The sequence below is a fragment of the Marmota flaviventris genome, chromosome 9 (genome assembly GCF_047511675.1).
Source record: "Marmota flaviventris isolate mMarFla1 chromosome 9, mMarFla1.hap1, whole genome shotgun sequence".
Classification (NCBI taxonomy): domain Eukaryota; kingdom Metazoa; phylum Chordata; class Mammalia; order Rodentia; family Sciuridae; genus Marmota; species Marmota flaviventris.
This window is the reverse complement of record NC_092506.1, coordinates 3,480,615-3,503,384: the sequence shown is the minus strand read 5'-3', so window position 1 is coordinate 3,503,384 and position 22,770 is coordinate 3,480,615. Positions and strand designations below refer to the sequence as shown.

At 64.5% G+C, this 22,770-nt stretch overlaps 1 protein-coding gene across 2 annotated transcripts in view; it reads right to left on the bottom strand.

Moving 5' to 3' along the window:
* Shank2 (SH3 and multiple ankyrin repeat domains 2) overlaps positions 1-22,770 on the bottom strand; it is a 341,817-nt gene that overhangs the window by 197,706 nt on the left and 121,341 nt on the right. The window contains exons 1-2 of one of the 2 annotated variants that reach the window (XM_027944512.3): positions 9,856-9,892; positions 5,757-6,075 (exon numbers count right to left, since the gene is read on the bottom strand). In XM_027944512.3, coding sequence (XP_027800313.3) covers positions 5,757-6,075; positions 9,856-9,892 — 356 coding nt within the window. Of the gene's footprint in view, positions 1-5,756; positions 6,076-9,855; positions 9,893-22,770 lie in introns of those variants that run through there. The other variant, XM_071615968.1, reaches the window with a different exon arrangement.

The window sequence follows — 22,770 nt, the reverse complement described above, 5'->3', positions numbered from 1 at the left end:
AGCCAGACGTCGTACCCCACGCCTGCTCCAGCAGGGTCTGTGCCCCACTTTCTGGGTCAGGACTGGGCTGAGCGGGGGGCACAGTGACCACCCTCATGGAGGAAATCTGGTCCCTGTTCCACTGAGAGTGGGCTTGCGTGTCCAGGTCCCCACCTCCCCAGGGAAGCAGATAGAGGGCAGGTAGGGCGGGCACAGAGCAGAGCCACAGGGCACCCCGGCCACCTTCACACCCACGCACCTGTCAAGATGGGGCTCTGTCCCTGGGGAGGGGTGCACAGGTCCCCAGAACCCTCCAGACCTGCTCCCACCCACACAGGAAGCAGGAAGAGTCCCTGCCGCCGGAAGCCCACGGCGACACCCAGGGGTTCCGTGGCCTCCGAGTGCCCTGCCCCTTACTGGGAAGTGTCATCTGGGGAGAATGTCCCTCCCCGGCACTGAGTGGGAAACTGGCCTCTGCCGGGGGCAGGAAGGCCAGGGGTGCTGCTGTCCCCTTCCTCAGGACCATCTTCCCATTTTGTCCCGAACGCCCAGAGGTGGACAGGGCTCGGGGAGGCCCATGGTTCCCACAGACACAGCCAGCGGGTGGCCAGCAAAACCAAGCTCTGCCTGCTGGCCTCATCCCAAGCCGTTGCTCCCTGCTGAGCCGAACCACCCGGGAGCAGATGTTTGATGAGAGGGTGGCCACAGTGTCCCCTGGGTGGGTGAGGCCAGAGCGGCCCTGGGGACCTGCTGCCCAGTCTCTGAAGAAAGACATGGAACCCATATGCTGCAGGTGACCCTGGCCACCCACCCTTGGTGACGGGGTGGGTGGACCCAGGTGTCTCCCAGGGGTTCTCAGGACTGGGGCCCAGTTGTGCCCCTGGGCACCAGTAGAGGGCGCCGCCTTGGGCTGGGTGAGTGCAGAGCCTGCGCCTGAGCAGGGGCAGGGACGGTGCCCCCGGTGCAGTGATTTCCACCCCTCTGCACCGGTGTCTGCGAGGACAGGGACACACAGGGACTGAGGCGGGGGAGACGGACGGTCAGGGGAAGGTGAGCGGGAGACGCAGGCGGAGCTGAGGACCAGGACGGGTGCAGGTGTCCCTCCCCCTCCTCCTTCTCCATGATGCCCAGCCACAGGCTCTGGGCTGGCCTGGCAGCAGGGGGCCGGGAGTGCCTGGATGTTCAAAGTGGGAGCCCTCAGCTCCCAGCAGGCCTGGGTGACACAGGGCCTGGACGCCAAGCCCCCGGAGCCCCTCCTGTTAGGACATGGTCAGGACAGCCCCCAGGGCTCCGTGAGGCCCCTGTCCTGCTTCCCTCCAGGGGCTGCTTCCCTTCTCTGCAGGAGGTCAGCTCCTCCCTGGGGTGGGGGTCCTGCCCAGCACAGGCCCTGGATGGGAGGGAGCAGGCCACTGGTGCCAGCAGGAGTCCAGGTGGGAGCCCTCACCCCACCCACCAGGGCTGCCCTGAGCCTTGGCCTGAGGCTGGGTCTGGTCCCCCTAGGCGCCCCTCAGCTGCCCGCGGTTTCTGTGTCCGGCGGCCAGGCAAGCAAGCTCAGTCCCGGGGAGGGGAACCGGGTGGCGCCTCCCCTGGGCTGTGAGCACACAGGGGACAGGTGGTGTGGGCTGCAGGGCCTGGCCAGGTCCCCTCCTTGCTCAGGATGCCGTCTCCCCAGCAGCCTGGCCATCTCCGCTTCTCCTGCCTCTTGGCCCCAGCCAGCGTCCGCCCACCCCCACGGGACGCTGGACGGGGCGCAGGGGCTCCAGCGGCCGAGGACTCTTTCCATGCTGCCCACCCGCAGGCTCAGCGGAGCGGCCACGGGACTTCACTGCGACCAGGTCCAGGCTGCAGCATGTGACTGCTGTGCCACCCCATGACCCCTCCCCCCACGCACATGAGGTGGCACCAGGAGGCCACCGTGTCCGGGAACACTGAGGCACAGAGGTGGGTGACCTGCCCAAAGCTGGGGAAGCAGGGCTGGTGCTGGGCCCCCGAGGGAGGGACAAGGGCTTCTCCAAGCAACAGGGGGTCGTAACCCCACCTCTTGGGCTCTGCTGGTGACCAGAACGGGCCCTGGAGCCCCAAGACCACCAGGAGGCCAGGGCCAACGTGCCCCTTCCCATGTCCCACTAGGCCTGCCCCGCTGGCCCTGTCTGCCCCAGGAGAGAGCTGGCGGGCCCATGGGGGACGGGGCCCTGTGCTAAGCTTCAAGGACAATGGAGGAGCAGAGGGGTCACTGGGCTGGGATACCAGGCTGGGTGTCCTCCCGTCACCTGGGCCAGACTATGCCCTTCCCCTGCCTGTGTAGAGGTCAGCCCCTTCCCCAGGCACAGACCGGGGAGCCCCACCCTGGCCAGGCTGCTCCAGCCACGAGGCCCCAGCTCCAGCTGGCTGGAGGGACATTCTGACCCCAGCCTGGTCAGTGCACTGGCCCACACCCTGATGTCCATGCCCGGATGTCTGCAGACTCATGCACCTGGCTGTCCCTGTGCCCAGGTGGCCTCAGATTGCCACTCCATGGGTGAGTGAGCAGGGTGGCCAGATGTCCTCGGCACGCCCTTGCTGTGCACAGCCTCGGCCCCAGCACAGGGCACAGGGGACAGGGCGGCACCTGCAGCCCCACCCCATCCTGCCTCCCCAGCCCCCTCCCGCCTGTTGGGCAGTGCTACTGAAAGGCCCTGGCTAGGACAGGGGTTCAGGGAGGGACAGGTGGACTGGTCGGTGCCCATGGCGGGGCTCCCCTGGGAGCACAGCTGCTGTCACCAACAAGGGGCTGGTCCTGGGCAGAGGGACAGGCAGACTCTGAGGGGGAGGACAGAGGAGGGGCCAGGCCAGGCAGGACTGGCTGGTCAGGGTGCCATCTCAAGGAAGGGTGACGGCCAGGCTGCAAGGACCTCCTGACTCAGGGCAGGCAGCAGGCCCATGGTTAGGGGACGGGCTATCCCGCCCACGTCAGGGAAACATGGCGAGTCGGTCACCCTTCCAACAGCTGTGGTGACCAGGGAAGGCCTGGCGGAGCCCTGGGCTTGCTGGACAGGATTCGGGCTCTCGGGCAGTGAGGATGGTGCACGTATAAGGCACTGCCCTTAGTGGCTCCCCAGGGGCCTTCCTTTAACCTGAGAACAACCTGAAGTCGGTCACTGTCTGATCCTCATTTCATAGTCCACAAAGACGAGGCACAGAGTAGGTAAGTAAGAGCCTGCAGTCACACAGCAACTGAGGTGTGGGTCAAAAGAACATGTCCAGGAGTCCAGGCGCTGATCATGAGAGTCAGGCTGGCTGCTGAGGGCCACACATGTGCACACACAGATGCACAGACGCAGCCGGATACACACACGCGGCCCTGTGTACACACAAGTGCATCACAATACACACCAGGACACATTTCACAAGCAAATAGGTACGCACACACAGATGCACACACACATGCACAGGGAGCACCCTACATGTGCACACACAGGGCACATTGCACAAGCAAATAGGCACACACACACACACACAGAGATGCACACACACACGCACAGGGAGCACCCTACACGCACACACACAGGGCACATTGCACAAGCAAATAGGCACACACACACACACAGGGAGCACCCTACACGCATACACACAGGGCACACGAACACACAACCCACATGTGCACACGCACAGACACGCACGCACGCCCCTCCTCCCGGCGCTCCTGTGTGGCGTGTCCGATACCCCTGCCCCACACCTTCCCCACCTGCTAGGCCTCGGGGGGAGGGGCCGTCTCTAAACTGCAGTCCTACTCCAGCCGGGTGGGAGGACCGGGGTCTCGGGGGACCCTCTATTTAGCTCTCAACTGTTCTTAGCACCTGGACTCCCCCCGGGGGCTGCTCAGAGCCAGAATCTAGACCAGCACCAGGAACAGGCACGTGCTTCAGCTCTGCTGGGCGGGGCGGCCGGGCTGGGAGCTCAGGCCTGCTGGACAGACGGATGGGCTGGGAGCTCAGGGACTGCTGGACAGACAGCTAGGAGCTCAGGCCTGCTGGACAGACGGATGGGCTAGGAGCTCAGGCCTGCTGGACAGACGGATGGGCTGGGAGCTCAGGGCCTGCTGGACAGACGGATGGGCTGGGAGCTCAGGCCTGCTGGACAGACGGATGGGCTGGGAGCTCAGGGACTGCTGGACAGACGGATGGGCTGGGAGCTCAGGGACTGCTGGACAGACGGATGGGCTGGGAGCTCAGGGCCTGCTGGACAGACGGATGGGCTGGGAGCTCAGGCCTGCTGGACAGACGGATGGGCTGGGAGCTCAGGGCCTGCTGGACAGACGGATGGGCTGGGAGCTCAGGCCTGCTGGACAGACGGATGGGCTGGGAGCTCAGGGCCTGCTGGACAGATGGATGGGCTGGGAGCTCAGGGACTGCTGGACAGACGGATGGGCTGGGAGCTCAGGCCTGCTGGACAGACGGATGGGCTGGGAGCTCAGGCCTGCTGGACAGACGGATGGGCTGGGAGCTCAGGGACTGCTGGACAGACGGATGGGCGAGGAGCTCAGGGCCTACTGGGTGGACAGGTGAGAGGCTGGGCCCTGAGGGGCCGGGAGACCTGTGTTCCATCCCCACAACAGTGCGCCCAGCTCCTAGACCCCAGCCCCGGCCTGAGGTCAGCCAGGACAATAGCTCCCTCCTGGACTGGACCACAGGGCACTGTCCCCTCCTCATTCACACCCTGCTGCAGGCTGGGCGCTGTGTGGCTCAGGACTGGCCCAAGGGCAGGACCTCGTCCAGAAAGACTTGGTGTGGTCAGAATGGGGAACCCAGGCAGCAGTGGAGGCCGGGGAGGAGCCAGGGAGGGGCTACGGGTGGCCCCAGGCCCCAAGCACCAAGTGCTAGACCCAACGTCAGCAGGAAAACCCAGGCCCACGGGCCCACGCCCATGTGAACTCCACATCACCAGGCCCTGACCCCGGGACCTGGTCTGGCCCCGCGCTGGCTGTGTGGCTCAGGCTGAAGCAGCAGAGTGGGGTCCCCGTGCGGGCTGTGGGTCTCAGCAAGCACTAGCTGGTGTTGGCAGGGACGGTGACCGACACTGCTGTCCCTTGGAGTCCCCAAACATCAGACCCAGACCTTGAGGCCCCAACAGTGAGTGGAACCTAAAGCCCAGGAGTCTTGGAAGGGGGGTGACGAGGCCGACTGTGCCCAGGGCTTGGCGCTGGGCACCAGTGCAGCTCCCTGGATGTCCGGGGCAATAGAGTACGGGGTCCCTTTGGCCTAGATGCTGTCCTGTCCTGAGGCTCCTGTCACCTGGACTGCCTCAGAGACTGACCCAGGGGCTCCGAGAGCCCCTGCTGTACTGGGCAGTCGCACCCTGTGGCTAAGACCATTCCTGCGGCTGCTGGGGACACGGTGAGCCACCCTTGGGGTGTGAGGTGGCCTCTGAGCCTCGGTCTGGCCTGTGCCAGGGCTCTGCTGCCACTCTGCGGGGCGTTGCGAGGACAGGTGCGCTGGGCTGACAGACAGGTCCCGCTTGCTGCCCCCTGCCCTCCTGCTGTCTCACTTTGGGGACCAAGAGGTGGGTGTGCAAGGGCGGGAAAGGAGGCCCAGGCTGGCACCCCCTGCCCTGGCTCGTCCCAAGAGCCTCCCAGCTGCCCTGGGCCTGCAGAGCTGCCCACTGGGCGCGAGGCTCGGGAGGGCGCACCCAGCCCAGAGGCCCCCGCGGAGCAGGCTCGCTGGCTCCAGCCCTGGGCGGTGGAAGCGCGAGGCCCCTCGGCGCGAGGTCCCCTCCCGAGGCCTGGCCCTGCTGCTCCTTACCCCACGTGCCAGTGTGGCTGCGGCCTCTTGCCGTCCTCGCCGGCACCGCCCAGCCTGTTGAGCGACGGGGAGCGGCTGCGGGGCCCGGGGGCGTAGCTGGCCACGCTCTTCGCCACGCCGTCCGGCCTGCTGGGCATCTGCTGCAGCAGCTGGGGCGAGAGGCTGCGGTGGGCGGTGGCCGTGGGGCACACGGCCCAGTCGGGTGCGCTGGCATGGAGGTTGTTGTCGCTGTTGGAGCGCAGCAGGACCCGGGGGGCGGCCAGCGTGTTGGGGAGCCGCCGCCTGCGGTTGGAGTAGGCCGGGGCCTCTCGGAAGGGCACTGGGCGGGAGAGAGTGAAAAGAGGTGGGTGAGTGCGTCCAGGGGGTGCCCCCGGAGGCCAGGCTCATGCATCCAAGCCCCCATGCGACCCGAGGGCGGGCCGAGCTCTCTGCGGGCTCCGGCTGGGCTCCCAGAGGCCAGGACTCACCCCCGACATGGAGGCAGGGGTGGAGACGGCAGAGGGGGCCTCCCCTGCCCCGAGGCTCCAGCCGAGGCCCAGATGGAAGGGACCGGGGTCCCAGCTTCCATCGCCAGCGCCCACCCCTCCCACAGCCTGGGAAGAGGCAGCTGGCTCAGACACACGTGGGGACAGAGCCCCGTCCAACAGGCAGCTAGGACCCTGGGCACTGCTGTGTCCCCTCCTGAGGACTCGAGGTGGGCCTCTGTGTGGGAAGAATCCCTGCCCCCGAAGTCCACAGGCTGGGGTCGAACCCCGGGCCTCAGAAGGGGACGGCTTTAGAGAGAGGCCCTCATCCAGGCAGTGACGTTAAAATGGGTCACCAGCACGGGCCCTCGTCCCACAGGGTGGTGTTCTTGTAAGAGGAGACCAGGACACGGACACACAGAGGACGCCATGCGAGGACACAGGAAGGAACCGCCGTCTGCCAGCCGCGGAGAGAAGCCTGGGGGAGCCAGCCCGGGACACCTGGATCCCGGACTCCAGTCCCCAGGACCCGAGACAAAGACCATCTGCTCTTTATACTCGGCCCAGGCCCGAGGGCCTCGCCACAGGGACGCTGACAAGCGAACCAGGCTCCGGTCCAACCCTTCAGCCCCGACAGGGGCCCTTCCTCAGCCATCAAGCTGGGGCCCTGTGCGCCGAGAGCAGGGGCTCACCTCGCCTGGTTCTGGGACGTCTGCAAGAGGCCAGGCCCTCACCCGCCTGAGCCCAGTGTGCCCAGGGACATGGAGGGGACGGCTGTCCTGGGGAGCCCAAGGGCTGTGTCCACCCTGCAGCAGCCCTGGTGCTCAGAGGGCTGGCCCTTCCACAATGGCCCTCCAGGCTACAGGGGACAGATATGCCACCAGCCCCTGAGAGGCCAAGGATGCTGGGTGTCACCCCAGCTGGCCAATGTCCACGGCAGGCTCTGTACTCCCATGGGGTCTGCACTGCCAAAGGCCAGCACTGCTGTTGGGCCGACCCAGAGCTGTGAAGCAAGAGGCCACACAGTCCTCCAGGAAGCCCACCCAGGGATGGGACCTTCATGTCCTAAAGGAGACGTGTACCATGGATGGCCAAGGACAGGCTGGACATCTGCCCCTGGTGCTCAAGGCCAGAGAACACCATGAGGCCCATTAGAGGAACCGAGGGTGGTTGTGCCTATTGCAGGGCCAGTGGACAGTCCCTCGCAGGGGTCACAGGGGACAGAGGTGGCCTTGACAGAGTTCAAGGGAACAGAGGTGGCCCTGGCAGAGCTCAGAGGGACAGAGGTGGGACTGGAAAAGCTCACGGGGATAAAGGAGGCTCTGGCAGAGCTCAGAGGGGACACATGTGGCCCTGGCAGAGCCCACAGGGGAGAGAGGTGGCCCTGGCAGAGTCACAGTGGACAGAAGTGGCCCTGGAAGAGGTCAAGGGAGACAGGGGAGCCCTCTCAGACCCCACAGGAGACAGAGGTGGCCCTGGTAGAGTTCATGGGGGACAGAGGTGGCCCTGGTAGGGTTCCTGGCCCTGGTGGAGCCCCCCGGGCACAGAGGTGGGCTGGCAGGTCTCTCCTGGGACAGGTGAGAGAGGTGTGGCCCAGTGCACCCTCCTGCCTCCCAGGACGCTGGGAAGTGCCTGGGAAACAGAATTGGGACAAACCGGCACACTGCACAGAATGGCAGCAAGCTCCCTGGGGTCACAGGCTGGACTCGGTGTCCTGGTTCAGTACAGTGGGAGGGTGGGGGCCAGTCAGGGTCAGGGTCTCCCACGCAGGCAGCCTGGTGCCTCGGGCCCCTGCCCGTGGGGGAAGCCCTCTGTGGGAGGAAGACGTCGGGGCAGCAGGCCCCCGGGGACCTCAGGCCCACCCCTACTTTTCCCAGTGAAGGAGCCCACAACGGCCAGCCAGGCCGGCTGGAGGCGCAGGAGGGACAGGCTGGCTGCTTTAGGAGAAGGGCCACAGCTGGGCCAGGCCACCCAGGGGGTGCTTCTCAGGACGGAGGGAGACCCCACTGGCCTTCGGCCCTGAGCAGGCAGAGGCTGAGACACCAGAGTCCACGGTCGAGGTGCTACAGGAGGAGTGGCGCTGGAGCTTTAGGGACCTCAGATGCCAGACCCGGGGTGGGGTGAAGGACCATGCGGGGGGGCGAAGGTCCTGCAGCCTCAGACAGGGCCACCTGTCACCCCTGGGATGAGGGCCACGCGACCCTGTTGGCTGCAAGACCACAAGCTCAAGCAGACACAGCGGGGTCCGGGCTTCTGGGCGGACCCTGGGCGCTCGCCACGTACAGGACCCTGCCTGGCCTCGGGAGCAGGAGAGCTCGCAGCCGTGCCCGGCAAGGCCGTCCGTGACCCCCTGTGACCCAGGACGGGTAAGGTCTGAGCACCCCTCCTGCAAAAGCCATGGATCCGGGGGAGGCCGGCAGGGGCCCAGATCAACTCCTCAGGAAGGAAGAGTCCAGGGGAGACACGGGACAGAGGCAGAAGTCACCTGCCACCATCGCCCCCGGGCTGAGATCCTCCCATTCTCCATGGAGCCCACGGCTCAAGTCCCAGCAGGTGAATTTTGATGAACATAAGCAAAGGCTGCTTTCGACTAGATTCCCAGGAATGGGTCTGCAGGGGGAGCTGGCCCGGGGGGAGGAGGGGGGTTGCGGATTGGAACGGCCGGGACATTTTCCTATACATCTTCCCCCAAGACCAGGCAAGTTACTCAAACGGAATCACCTAGGCGACATTAGGGCGAGCGTTTTAATGAAAATCACCTTGCTTGATTACCAAGATTCCCACTAAATTAGCTTCCCGAGCACCGAGATTTCCCCAGAGCTGGTTATAGGAGGAGCCGGGGCTGGGGAGGACCTCCCTCATTCCTTTAAAGTAACCTCTGCAGAAACCTTCTGATTTCCTAAGGACGAGAGCTCCCTGTCTGACAAAACTGACTGGTACTATCCATGGAAATGATGGTTTTTTTTGTGAAAAGGGTTAAAAATAACTCTTTTCCTGTCTGAAAATGATTAATATTCCACCCAACTGTTTCTTCTTTCAGGCAATCTGCAAACTCTGGCTGGGTGGATATTTTCTTAGCCGTCTTACATGCATTTATTTATACCTTTTCCCCCACAATAAAAAAGCCCCACAAGGAATGACAAAGACCGTATGCACTTTTAAAGTCCGCCACGAGGCTTCTCCATCCACTCCATGAAATTGCCAGCCGGGGCGGCCAAGGGGAGCTGGGGAGTGGCTTTGAAGCACCTGCCCATCTGGGGCAGCGGCCATGTGCCCTGACCTCCCTCGGCAGGTGCTCAGCAGCCCTCAGGTAACGGGCAGCCTAGACTCACAACTTCCCTGATTTTCCTAGGACTTAGTTCTTAACGAGCCCCCTCGGGCACAGTCACCATGGGTGGACATTCCGGAACGTGGTTCTGCAAAGGCCGGTGGCTTAGAAACCAGTCGAATAAAAGGGCACCTTCAACCGTGTCCATCTCCCAGACCAACCAGAGCCGAACGGTATCGCACACCACAAAGATGCCCTTGCCCGACTCGACTAAGCACCGTGGTCCTGGGAGGAACTGGAAGTCCCCGTCCCCGGACCCGAAGGCTGCTGGTCCCTGGCCCGACGCTCCCGGCAGCCCCCTCCTTACCTTCCTTCTTTGTGAAGGCATTTAACAAAGACTTCATTTTCCCTCCGACTTTGGCAGTGGTCCGCTCATTATATAACCTTCTCGGAGGGGAGGAAGGCTAGGCGCGCAGCCCAGCCCCTCCGTGCTGGAGCGGCTGGGACCCTGGGAGTGGCGGCGGGCGTCTGGGCACTGTGCGCTCCGGAGCATCGCTGGGCATGCCAGACCCAGCGTGCTGGTGACAAAGCCCACCCCATATTCTGTCTGTCAGCTGGGAACCAACTGTCGTTGATGGGGCTGCTCTCAGAGCCGGCTACCTCTGGTGGCGTTCGTCATGTGAGCTGAGCTGGGCGCTGAGGAGCGGCACCGCACAGGGTTAACGGCGGGCGGGCGGGCGAGCTGGCGGCCAGGAGACGCTGGGAGGTATCTGTGAGCTCCAGCCCCAGTTATCCAAGGAAACCCGGGCTGGTGCTCCGTGCGCCTGCGGCTAAATATAATGCACTGTGCTTTTCTATTTTTTTTTTTTTTAAAAAAAACAAAATTTAAAAGAAAAAGCCAAGTCTGTTTGCCAGCTCGCAGATGTGGTAAGAAAGTCAGGGAAGCAAACATCCAGGCGCCAGCGAGGGCGCCCAGCAGACCCAGGAGCGCCCGGCAGGCATGCCGGCATCTGGGATTCTGAACGCGACCTATATTTCCCTTTGAGAGAATCAGACGCGAGCTCACGAGAGCTCACTGAGCTCACGTTGTGGTAATGACCCTGGAAGAAGCAAGAGTCCGCCCCCTCCTGCTTTTTTTTTTTTTTTTTTTCAAGAGGGATGATAAAACAATGAGATTGCAGAGCACCGGGGTGGATCCCCCCAGGCAGCGAGGACAGCAGCTTTTCACAGCCACCTCCGGAGTCTCTACATTTGCATGCCAACAGAGGTCCTGACAAAGCAGCCAGGATCCCCAAAGGCCACCTAAGGAAGTTCTGCCCCAGCAACCCAAAGACAGGGCTGCGCTCTGCAGCCCTCGGCGCAGGTGGGACACGAGTTTCCCCTACACCAGGAGCAGGGCCCGAGGAGGCTCAGTGGAACGTCCCGGGGGCAGGGCTCTGGCACCGGCACATCTGCTGCCCGGGCTGTGATTAAGGGTGCGTTCTGTGGTTGCTAAGAGAACTGCTTCCGAATCTTAAAAAAAGAAGAGAGAGAGAGAGAGAGAGAGAGAGAGAGAGAGAGAGAGAGAGAGAAGAAATGGGAGAAGACCAATTGGAAGGCGGGAGTTGAATTCCATATGGCCGACGCACTTCCACACAAACGCTGTGAAGGAGGGAAGGCAGGCAGCCTGCAGCAGGAGGCTGAGGCTGTGCCACACAGACCCCGGGTTCCGGGGGCAGAGACGGTGCCAGGTCTGCTGGGTGTGTGCCTCCAGGCAGCTGAACATTCAGACCGCTCATGTCAGACCGCCCCGCGTCTCAGAATCCAGGCGAAACAGGCTCCGAGACGCACGGGAGGAAGCCACCTTCCAGACGGGACGCCACCCACAGGCCCGCACACCTCATGCACCTCTTTGGGCCTTGGGACGAGGCCACCAGCTCCCAGAACCTCAGTCAGACGCATGGGGTCACCCACAGTGACACAGCTGCTCTGTCCCACCTGGGAGGAGCTGATGGCTGTCTCTGGGGTAGGGTACGCTGGCCAGGGCTCCAGGGTGGCCATGTCACAGAGGGACTCCTCTGTACCGAGGGACTCCTCTGCGGAGGTGGGGGTCCAGCCACTCAGGTGCCAGCCACGTGGGCCGAGGAGACTCTCTGGGATATCCAGAGATGCCCGATGCCCTCCATCTGCCCGTGCTCGGTCCATCCCAAGCCAAGTTCCCTGCCGTCACTGCTCTGGCACTGCCGTCTGTGCCACCAGCGTGGCGCAGAGAGCGTGCACTCTCCCAGGCTGGCAGAGCCAGAGGCCAGCCCTCGTGCCACAGGCTGGCGGGGTCCTGCCCGCTTCGCAGCCCTGCCAGCTGCTCTGACCTTGGGTGGAGGTCAGGCCGATGCAGACTCCCCGGGGCCTCCTTCACCTTGTGGAGAAGGCAGGCAACGTGCTGGGGAGGAAGACACCCGCAGGACCGAGATCAGGCCCACTGGGGCAGAACCAGAACTCAGCAGCATGGCGCAGCCCCACACGTGGCCCCCAGAGTCTCAGTGCCCAGCACCTGCGTGGAGTGGCCGCTCCTCTGGGGCATTTCCCATGGTGGGCGAGAGCTGGGACCTAGGCTGCCCAGCGGGAAGAAGAGGAGCGTCCCCAGCAGAGCCGGGTGGGTCCAGCAGTGGCTGGGCAGCAGGGAGGGAGGCCCCGCTCTATCCCGTGCCCTCTGCCTCCCCAGACCCCTCACTCTCCTGTGCCCCTCGGCACAGGAAGGCCCAGGGGCACCCAGGCCTGTCTCCTCCTCAGGTGTCATGGTGCTGGGCAGGGGACACAAGCAGGCTCTGGACAAACGACAACAGACCCCCGAGAGCCCCATGCCAGAGATCCCTCCTCTGAGCACCTGCAGCTCTGTCCAGAGGCGGAGGTCACGTCCCACCCACACCTTCAGGAAGCCGAGCGAGTCACTCGTGGAGCTTGGAGCTGGGACCCCATCAGACGCACTTGCAGCCTGCTCTGGGGTCCCGTGTGAGCCCCAAGAAGCCGTGAGTCGTCCATCTGTGCCACCCTCCTGGCCACCTGGCCTCCCCAGCGACGGGGACTTACCGCCCACGCACATGGCCCTGGATGTCGAGCAGGCACAGCCTCCCTGCTCGGAGGTGACGTGGCTCTGGGCCCATGCATGAGCGCCCTGCCCCTTGGCTCCAGACCACAGGCCACGGCCCACCGCTGGCCCCCTGTCCTCAACTAACTTGGTGGCCAACCAGGCACAGAAGGCAGAGTCCACCCAACACACAAGGCTACTGGGCCTGCCAGGGCACCTGCCGGCCTGCCTGTGTGGCCGGGGGGTCAGGGGGGTGGGCTCTGCGTGAGTAAGCACGTGAGCGCTGGTCAGGCCTCAGCTGCTGCGGGAGGGGAGCCGCCTGCCCTGTCCCCAGCACGAGCTTGTCCACTGGGCCCCGCGCCCTCCAGATCCCAGGGTCAAGCCGGGCTGCCGTGGAAGCCGGGCAGTGAGCAGAGGCTGGGGCAGGACCCCAGGGCTCCCTAACCGTCTCCCCGGGGACAGCCACGCTGGGGTTCAGAGTCAGGGTGACACTGGACAGCCCCTCCCCGGGACTCCCACCTCCAGAGCCCTCTCCCAGTACCTCGCCCCAGGGGGGGTCCAGGACCTGTCTGGAGTTCCCTGAGGCCAGCCGCAGGGCTCTGTGGGGTCACTGCTGAGCCCGGGGTCTGGAGGAGCCGGCTCTCCCTGCTCCCCGCCCATGTGCCAGGACGCTGTGCTCTTCCCCTTGTCCCCACGCAGTCCTTCACAGGCACCTGCAGTGACCGTGCAGAGGGCGCGGGGCTGCATTTCTCGTGGACTTGTCCTGGCGGACAGGTGGGGAGGGCTGGCGGCGGGCAGCAGAGAGGGTCTAGAAGCTCCCTGGGAACCCGTCCTGCCGCCGGCCACCCCTGTGGGCAGCTGAGCACCTCTGGGTCAGGGATGCCCCACGTCCACGGACACAGGAGAGAGCAGAAGGAAGGAGGAGACGGAGGCCCTGTGGCTGGGAGTGTCCAGAGGGAGCCGGTGACCCCTCGTGAGCCCCCGAGGCGCCCGCTTCCCAGCCTGGCCCCTCAGCCCCCGGGGCTCCCCCGCCCAGCACGGTGCCAGCCCCTGGGTGTGTATCGCCGGCAGCCCCTGTGGCCCTCTGTGGCCGTCCCCGCCCGCCCATCCCCATTGCAGGCCCCTCAGGCTCAGCGAGCCCTTCAGTCGCACGTCTTTGACAACTGCCTGACAACAGGCTGAAAATAACCTCACTTCTCGCACAAAAACGGCTCTTTGCACATGGAACATTCCGGCACTCTGCAGGCCCGTCAGGAGGCGGCCCAGGTGCTGCAGACAGGCCGTGGGGCTGTGCTGTGCCAGGGAGGGGCAAAGACGCCCCGCCTAAGAGAGCCAGTGCCCATCCCTCTGCTGGGCTTCACGGTGGCCGGGGACACCCCTGAGCGGGTTCAGGCCCATGTCCTGTGTCAGATCGTGTCCTGTGTCCTCTGAGCCCTAGTCCAGCTGCCCAGGCAATCCCAGCCCCCGAGTCCCCACCTGTAGAGTGGGGTGGCCTCAGGGAAGAGGGCGGTGTGCTCAGGGCCTGGGAGAGGACCGCCCGCAGGCAGTCCCAGCTCTGTGACCTGGGAAAGTCACACGCTCTCTCTGTGCCTGTTCCTCACCTATGAAGGGGGACGTCAAGGTGCTGGGGAGGTCAGGCACTGGTGCCTGCCGCGGTGCCTGGGCCGAGTGGCCGTGGTGATCCCTAAATGCCCTTAATTTCCAAAGTCTGCGGGCAGCTAGCTGTCCAGGCTGCCCCCACCCCACCCACCCTGTGCTGGACAAGATAGGGGTCTGTCAGAAGGGGTCTGCTATCTTTTTCGGTGTCACCTCCTAGGGGACTCATTGTGGCATTGGAGAGATCCCCCCAGGCCAGCCCCCAGGGCACTTTCTGGTGTCAGGGAAGCCAAGTCTGCAGGGGCAGGTGCCCTGTCCCCTTCTCCTCTCTACCCACTCGGGCGGGGGCTCCCTGCTCTGGGAGTGAATGGATGAGACTGTGAGGACAGAGGTGGCGCCCCCCCACCCCTCCACCCCCGTCCCCAGGGTCCCACGCCGCTCCTGCAGGCACAGAGACCCTTGGTCTCCAGTTGTACTCAGGCCTTCTGAAGCGAGAGGCCACCCTCTCTGTCCCTGCTCGCCCAGGGCCACACTGAGTGGGGCTGGTGCCAAGACACAGCCAAGCTGCCCTCCAGCCCCCAGACCTGGCGAGGCCTCCCTGCCCAGGCAGGTCACCAGTCCTCAGGCCAGCGTCCTCTGTCCTCGCTGTGACTGCAGATTCCTCACTCCAGCCGGGCTGCCTTCCTGGGGGGGACACCAGGGCCCCTCTCAGGGCCTCTGCAGGTGGCAAGGAGGGGCTGGTGGGCGTGGCCCCCTGGGCCGTGCCATCCAGGGTGACACCGGGCACCTTCCAGGCACAGGGCCCCCAGCCTGGCTCCAGGCTCCCCCTGGTTCACTGTGACACCTGACACCCCAACGAGCAGAGGGGTTCCTTGCTGAGGAGGAGCCGGAGCCAAGCCAGCTTCTGACCTGAGCTCAGGAAAGGCCGCATTTGACCTGGGCAGCCTCTGGCCAGACGGGAGGCTCAGGGGATCCCAGGGGCAGGAACCAACTCCAGAGGTCTCAGTGCCCACCAGCCCCGGTGGGGAGCAGCCCCAGCGCAGCCCCCACAGCCCGCGGGCCCGGCTTCCTCTCCTCGTAAGACTGCGTGCGACTTAACTATTAGTCGGCAGCTTCTCGTCTCACAATAATTGCTAAATGAATCATACTTTTATAAATAAGCCAGATATAGAAAGGCGCCTCAGCAATAATGCGGGGTTCTCATTGCACAGGGTGGAGGTGTCTGCGGCATGTGTAAAGTGCCGCCCGCCGGAGCCGCCAGGCCCCTGGAGCACCCCAGGGAGTAGCGAGGCGCGGCACTGAGGAGCGCACTGTGCAAACCCCCTTGGTCTTAGGTGCAAGACTGTGGCCAGGGCAGGGCCTCAGAGCTGGAGTGGGGCTGACCCCAGAGAGCTGGGGGTCCCCAGGTGCATCTGACAAGGGGAGGGGCAGGTGTGGCCATGGCCTTGGGCAGCACCAGGCACCTCTTCTGAGACTTGGGTGACTGAGGACATTGGACCTCCCACAGGGGAAACAGGCCCCAGTGACCTGGTCACTTAGCCAAGAAGCAGACCCAGGGCCTGGACATGGGGCCCAGCGGGCAGTACCCCTGCAGGGGTGTGGGTGTGCTCCGGGGGAAGACCCACCCAGCTGTGTGGGAGCCCGGGCAGGGCCAGTCCCCTGGGAGGCGCTAAGGGCAGACGGGGCACATGGCGGTCAGCCAGCGCCTGGACTGGATTTCATGGGGTGCCCTGCCTTACGTCTTTGGGCCACATTTCACAAAGTGAGTGAGACGATGGTGCTGGGGATTAAGTACTTCCTGGGTGCAGTACTTGGGCACGGTGTGCCCTTGGTGGACAGCCTGGCCTTTTGCCTTGGTGATTGTCAATGTCTTGTTGGGAAGATGCACAGGAGCTGCTGAGCCCCAGTGTGGGGACGGGGACCAGAGTGACCACGGGCCTGATGTCTGTTCCAGGACAGCAGCAGGGGCTGGTCCTGAGAACAGCCGAGGGACAGTCTGGCTCTCCTTGGGTCCAGGAGAGGGCCTAGAGGCTCAGAGAGCAGCTTGCAGGTCCCTGGGACAGGCCCTCAGCTTGGTACGGAGTGGGACCTGGCTTGGGACCTTCTGCTTGCCCTGAGGCCCCCTGGGCTTCAAGGTGACCTTGGCAGCCTCACGGATGGTGCGTGCTATGGATCGGTCTCCCCTTGCAGCCCGGTGGCCGAGACCCTCTGGGACCAGGGCTGTGGCTCCCGGGACACAGCTGCTGCTTCACACTGGGAACGGCCACCTGTGCCCACTGTGCCCACCTGGCTGTCTCTGCTCAAGGGTCTGCTTCCAGCCCCCAAGGCCAGAGCCAGCTCCTCCTGGAGTGTCCTGGACAGACACTTCTGCCCACGCTCAGCCTCGACCACACCCCAGGGCCGAGGGCTGAGCCGGTGCCCCCTCCCTGCAGGCCCCTCTCTTTTCCTGGGTGGGACTCAGACCCAACTCTGAGGCCCCCGGGGGCAGCTTTGACACAGATGACCACTTGGTCAGAGCACGGGGTCAGGCTTCACCCTGGCTCTGCCCACTCTGCTTCCCCACCCAACTCTCAGCCGAGATCCATGGTTTCTGCCAGAAGTCCCTTCCCGAGGTGGCTGCCGTCCTCAGGTCCCTGCAGATCTCCCGTCACCAAGACAGCTGCCTTCAGGGGACACAGCAGTCACCACCAGTGCGACGGGCCCTGCAGGATCGCGGGCCACTGCAGCCCGTGGCGGTGCCGCCGCCCTCCCTCCACAGCCGACCCCAACGGCACGTTTCTCCAGAACATTATGAAACAGCGAGCGAGTCTGAGTCTGGGGCTAGAAGGAGCCTGGGTCAGTCTCTGGCCCATGGCGTGACTCTGAATGGTGGGTCAGGGGCCTCCTGAGGCCTTGGAGGGTCCCCAGGTCAGCAGCCCAGGAGAGGTGGCTTTAAGGTCAGAGGAGCGGCTGAGACCCCTCCTGGGCAGCACGGCGGGTCCTCCCTCTCCAGCCACGATCTGAGCCGCTGGCCAGTCCCCCGAACCCTGCACAAGGCCCAGCAAGGTGCCCTGAGATTCAGATGGCCTTCGCTATGCCAAGCATGCAGCAGAACACCTGTGTCCCTGGGCCACACGCGGAGAGCTGGCCCTTCTGTGGCATGGCCTCTTGTCCACCTGGGGCCGGGGGAGGGTCAGGCTCTCGGTCTGTAGAGTGGGACACAGCAGGACAGCGGGGAAGGCCTGGGCTGCAGGCCCAGAGGCTGAATGCCGCTGCGGAGCCCTGGGCTGGTGGCTGCAGCGGGGCGCAGCGGGGCACAGGGGAACGCGAGGGCCAGGTGGGGCCGCGGAGCCTGGCCTCCGCGCTGGGAAAGGGTCAGAACAGCACCGGCCTGGGGGAGGGCGTGCCTGGGCCAGGGTCCCGGGGTGTGCTCCTGGAGCGCCAGGCCAGGGAGAGGCACTGCCCGTGGGTGAGCCGGGCGGCCTTGGGGGTCTGGAGCCCTCAGTGCTGCTGGGCCTCGGGGAGCCCCCTGAGCTGTGCCTGCCCCCCGCAGCCCTCCCTGGCCACGCTGCAGAGGCCAGGACCACAGGAGCCACCCCGCCACACGGGGCCGGGGCCGAGGACGGGCTGCACCCCCCAGCAGCTCCCACACGCGACTCAGCGCAGCCCGGGAACAACCAGAGGGACCGTCCTTCAGGCTGAGGGTCACATCCCTGCAGGTGCCGAAGCCTCGTCCCCAGCCTGATGCTTCCTGGCTATGACGCTGGAGCTGATCAGGTCAGATGAGGTCAGGGGGTGGCCCCGAGGGGGTGGGTGGCCTGGAGAGCCATCCCTCTCCACGTGAGGACACAGAGAGAGCTGCTACCTGAAAACCAGGGCAAGAGCCTCCCCAGAGGCCAAACCAGGAGCCGACGGAGGCCGCACCAGGGCCTCGGGCCTCGGGCCTCCCACAGGGGGGACCGACACATTTCCGCCGTCTCGACCACCCAGTCCAGGGGCACGTTCTTAAAGCACTGGGAACTGAGGAAGACCCCACATGTGGCTGGTGGCACCACTCTCCCTACGGCCTCAGGGGCCCCACACCGTCACCCCACTGCCCTGCTGTCCCACACTCCCCGTCACCCAGCTCCCTCAGCACACCACAGGGCCTTTGCCCCTGCCACAAGATAACAGGTTGTTGAGGGCACTGCCCTGGGAAAGGGTTAATGCCGTCCTGGGGACCCTGGTTAGCTCCCATGAGAGGGGCTGACTAGAGGAAGGCTGGCCCTTCCCCACCTAGGCTTCCTGTCCCATCAAGTGATCCGTCTCACATGCTTATCATCGCGATGCCACTTACTATGAGGCCCTCACCAGAGCTGGTTGGACTTGCAGCCTCCAAAACTGTGAGATAAGTAAACCTCTTTTCTTTATAAAGTCCCACGCTCAGGTATTTTGTTATAGCAACCAAAAGGGGTCGAATGTAGTAACCCCCTTATTCTCTGCCTTTATTTTCCCTTCATTACTTTGATCAAAACCTCAAGTCACATTCTTTAGGAGTTCTCTTGTACCATCTTTCTCCCGCCAGTAAAATGTCTGCAAACTGAGAGCAGGAACTAAGCCTGTCTTCATTTCCGCCTCAATGGCCTGTGTTGAGCCCAGCCCCCTTCAAGATGTCCAGGATGCTCGTCTAATACACGAGGAAATAGGGCGAGGGCTTTCCTGCCTCCCACCCGGACTCAGTGACTGAGCCTTGCTGGCCCCATTATCTGAAGCATCCGTTTCCAGAGCTCTTCCCGCCACAAACTCCCTCCCCACGGCTGGGCCTTCTGGAAGGTGTGGGGCCGGGGACGGGATTCACACCGCGTCTGTGCTCTGACAAACTCCAGACTCACCGCACACGGGGGCCCGCGAACGCTCCTTCTGGTTCTCGTGGGCCCTTGTCAGCCCGAGTTGGCTTTGGGGCTGTCTGTGACATGCTTCCGAGGTTTGCCCCTCGTGGGTCACCGACACCTTGTTCTTGGGTATCTAGTAATTTCCGATTCTCTGTTGGACATTGGTCTGTGGTGCTGGGGACACTCTGGGCTCCGGGATCTTCCTCTGGATCTCTCCTAGCTGGGGGCAGCCCTATTGGCGGGACACTGTGTCCTGCAATGGCGTGGCTGAGGCTGTGCCGGGGCCTCCCCTTGCCTTGGTCCGGCTCCTGCGGAGAGCCTAGGCATTTCCCGAGCCCCTCCAACGTGGCGGGACTCCGCTCCACCAGGACCCCGTGATGGGTGCTGCTGAAACCTGTCCTCAGCTCCGAGTTCAAGCTTCCCACTGGCCCGGGGACTTCGGCTCACAGGCCAGCTCAGGAGCCTGTGGAGGACGCGAGGGGAGTTTATGTGGGGACAGCGGGTGTGGACGGGGGGCACCCGAGTGCTGTCCGCTCCTCTTGGCGGCCTGCCGACGCCCAGAAGCAGCTGTCCATATTTATAGGCATCTTATGCAGAGTTTGTCACCGTGACCCGCAGGAGGGTATCTGCCAGGAGTGACTCTGCCTTTGAGGAGTTGGGGGTCAGGGCTCGGACACTGCACGGAAGAGGGGAGGACAGCATGAGGGACTGCCCAGCTGCAATGCTGTTTGAAGGCCCGGGTTCTAGGTGTGGGAACTCGGCTTTGAGTGGGCGCAGGCAGGGCGGGGCCGGTCCTGCCCTCAGCGTCCACCCGCGTGTGCTCCCTGGAGAGGGTGAGCGGGGCAAAGCAGAGGCGGCCTTGCCACCCGGCTGAGCCAGGAGCCCACCGGGCAGGAGGGGAGCCCGCGTGAGAAGGTCCATCACCACGAAGCCCCAGCTCCCGCAGCCGAGGCCCTCGGGGGCTGGAGGGGAGGGCAGGCCACGGCCTCTCCGCAGAGATTGGCCAGGGCCAGATGGCCCAGGCCCGAGGGAGCGCCCCTAACCGTCCAGCGAGGCGCCTCACCCGCGCCCCCCCAGCAGATCCAAACGCAGATTCGCGTTTCAGGGACTAATTAGGGCCTGGTGCCTGATTTAACCTGCAAGTGTCCTCCAGGGCCCAGATGGCGGGAGAGTTAAGATTAGACCCGGCGGGCTGGGGATGTGGCTCAAGCGGTAGCCCGCTCGCCTGGCATGCGTGTGGCCCGGGTTCAATCCTCAGCACCACATACCAACAAAGATGTTGTGTCCGCCGAAAACTAAAAAATAAATATTAAAAAATTCTCTCTCTCTCTCTCTCTTTAAAAAAAAAAGATTAGACCCGGCAACAGCCGGGAAGCCCCGAGTCCAGGGAGAATTGAACCCCGCGGGGGGACACGGGGAGGGGCAGCTAACTCCGGGGGCTGGCCAGTGGCTGGGGAGGATCAGGACCCACCGCTGGACCCCCACACCAACCCCAGCCTGTGTCCACCGCCATCTCAAGGCCCCGCCATGCACAGGGAGGCTGCAGGGCCCCCGTGCTCGCCTGCAGCCCCTGGCCTCCGCAGCAGAGGCTGGAGGTGCTACACACCTGCCGCTCGGCGGGGCGTCCTCTGCCCCGGCCTCGCTGCCCACGTGCCAAACGGGTGGGATGCCCTCTGCAGTCCTCACCCTGCAGGACCACGGTCCCCGTCAGCTCTGGACAGACCCCGCTCTGAAAGGAGCCCCTGGGCAGAGCAGACAGCGTCTCCTCCACACTGACCCACAGACGCCAGGGCACAGCAGGGCAGCCCCCTTCTGGGGCAGGGTGCCCACGGGGAGCCCTACCCCCTCGCCAGCTGCGGGGATGTTGCAGGCGGGTGCCGGAAGGAAGGGGCCTCCTTCCCGGGGCAGAGGACGGGCAAGGACCTGTGTGTGTCCCCGGCTGCCACCACCCAGCACTGGGCACTTGAGGGCTCAGGTCAGGCGCCAGGCAACGGGACCTGCCTCACCTCCTGGGGGCAATGCTCTCTCCTTCAGGGAGGGACAGAAGGCCGGGTGTGGAAATGAGACCACACCACAGTGACAACCGGGGCAGCAGGTGCCACCCCGACAGCCGGCCAGGGCAGCTCCAGCCACACCCCAGGTCCCTCCTCCTTCACGGCGCCCCGAGGTCCTGGGGCTCAGAGCAGTTCAGTATCTTCCGGAGGTCACACAGCCAGGCCACAGTGGGCTGGGATTGGCCAGCGGGCTCTGTCTTTGGGCCCCATCACCGACCCGGGCGCAGCTGAGGGCCCTGGAACTGGGGCCTCTCTGGGCAGCCTCAAGGGCCTCCAGGGTGCTGACCCCTACCCGCCACCCCAGTTGGCCAGTTGGCTTCCGCAGACTCAGGCTCTGGTCTCCAGACCACAGGGCCGGGGGGTCTGCCCATTCCTGTTCCTCCTGCCTGTCCCCCCACCTTCGCTGTGTCCAGCAGTGTGATGACACGTCCTCTGGACAACCCTCACACATTCCCTGACCTCAGCGCACCTGTCTACTCCCCGTCTCAGCCAGTCACAGCCCTGGGCAGCCCCCCCGTGCCCACCCATCCCAGCTGCCCTTCCCACCTGGACAGGTGGCCACTCCCCCCACCAGGAGAGGTTTCCTGTGCTCCTGGGACAGTCCCGTCCCTGGCGTCTCTCTCCCCTGACCCTGGGCTCCACAGGAGAAGGACAGTCCTCATTTGTCCCCCCCAGGTTCCCATGCTGAGCCCCCGCATCCCCCTGCTGTCCAAGCCACCCAGGGACAAGACGGTGCCAGCCCTGCAAGTCGCAAAGCGTTGTCAGCACAGGCACAAAGTCCAGGAGCCGTGAAAGTGTCTGAAATCCCACTCACTCCTCCTCTGTCGGGTGGAGGCCGGTGTGCCTCCCCTGGCCTGGAAGGACATTCAGGAGGGGAGCCTCTGCCACCAGTGACCACAGACTTTTCACAGCACTGCAGTGACCCCGAGATGGTCTAAGTACAGGCCTGGAGGCCCAAGGCCACAGTAGGCAGGGACATTGCAGGAGCCTGACCTGTCAGCTGTGCGGCTTGGACAGGCCCCGTAACCTCTCTGGGCCTGTCTATCACAGGGCAATGGGCTTGGGTACCACCCTCTGGGCCTGTCCCCTCCAGGGGCCCCTCCACTCAAGTGCAGGAGAGACACAGGCTGGGGCAGGTGGGCAGCCCTGTGCTAGCCAGCGCCTGTCCTCAGCCACACGACACCATCACCCAGGGCAGGCTGGGACCCCAGGGCTGACTCATGAGCCTTTGTTTCCCAGACGCTGACTCCAGGTGGCTAGCCTGGTGACCAGGAAGGAGCCAGGGCCTGTCCCAAAGCTGCAGGAAGTGCCACTGGGAGACCGTGGGAGTGGGAGGGCAGCCAGCGGGTCCCACAGCGAAGGCCCCCAGACTGAGGAAAGTCACGCCCGTGTGGGTTGCTCCCCAGGCCTCTCCTCAGGGTCCTCTCAGCCAGAGGACGGGAGGGTGGGCACCTGAGCTGAGCCCACCGCAAGTCGCTGTCGCAGGAAAGGCAAGTGGCTAGGGGCCGGGGGCTCGGAGGGCGTCCTGGCCTGACCACTTGTCTGAACAGCAGAGGTCTCGGGGAGAGCAGAGTGCCCCGAATCAGGGCAGGACCCCGATGTGGGCCCTGACTCATTGGCAAGGGGTGGGGAGCAAGCCCTGCTGTCAGAGGAGAGGTCACCACCAGGGTCAGAGGTCACTTCTCCCTGAAGGAGGCTGAAGGGGACACGGGGGCAGC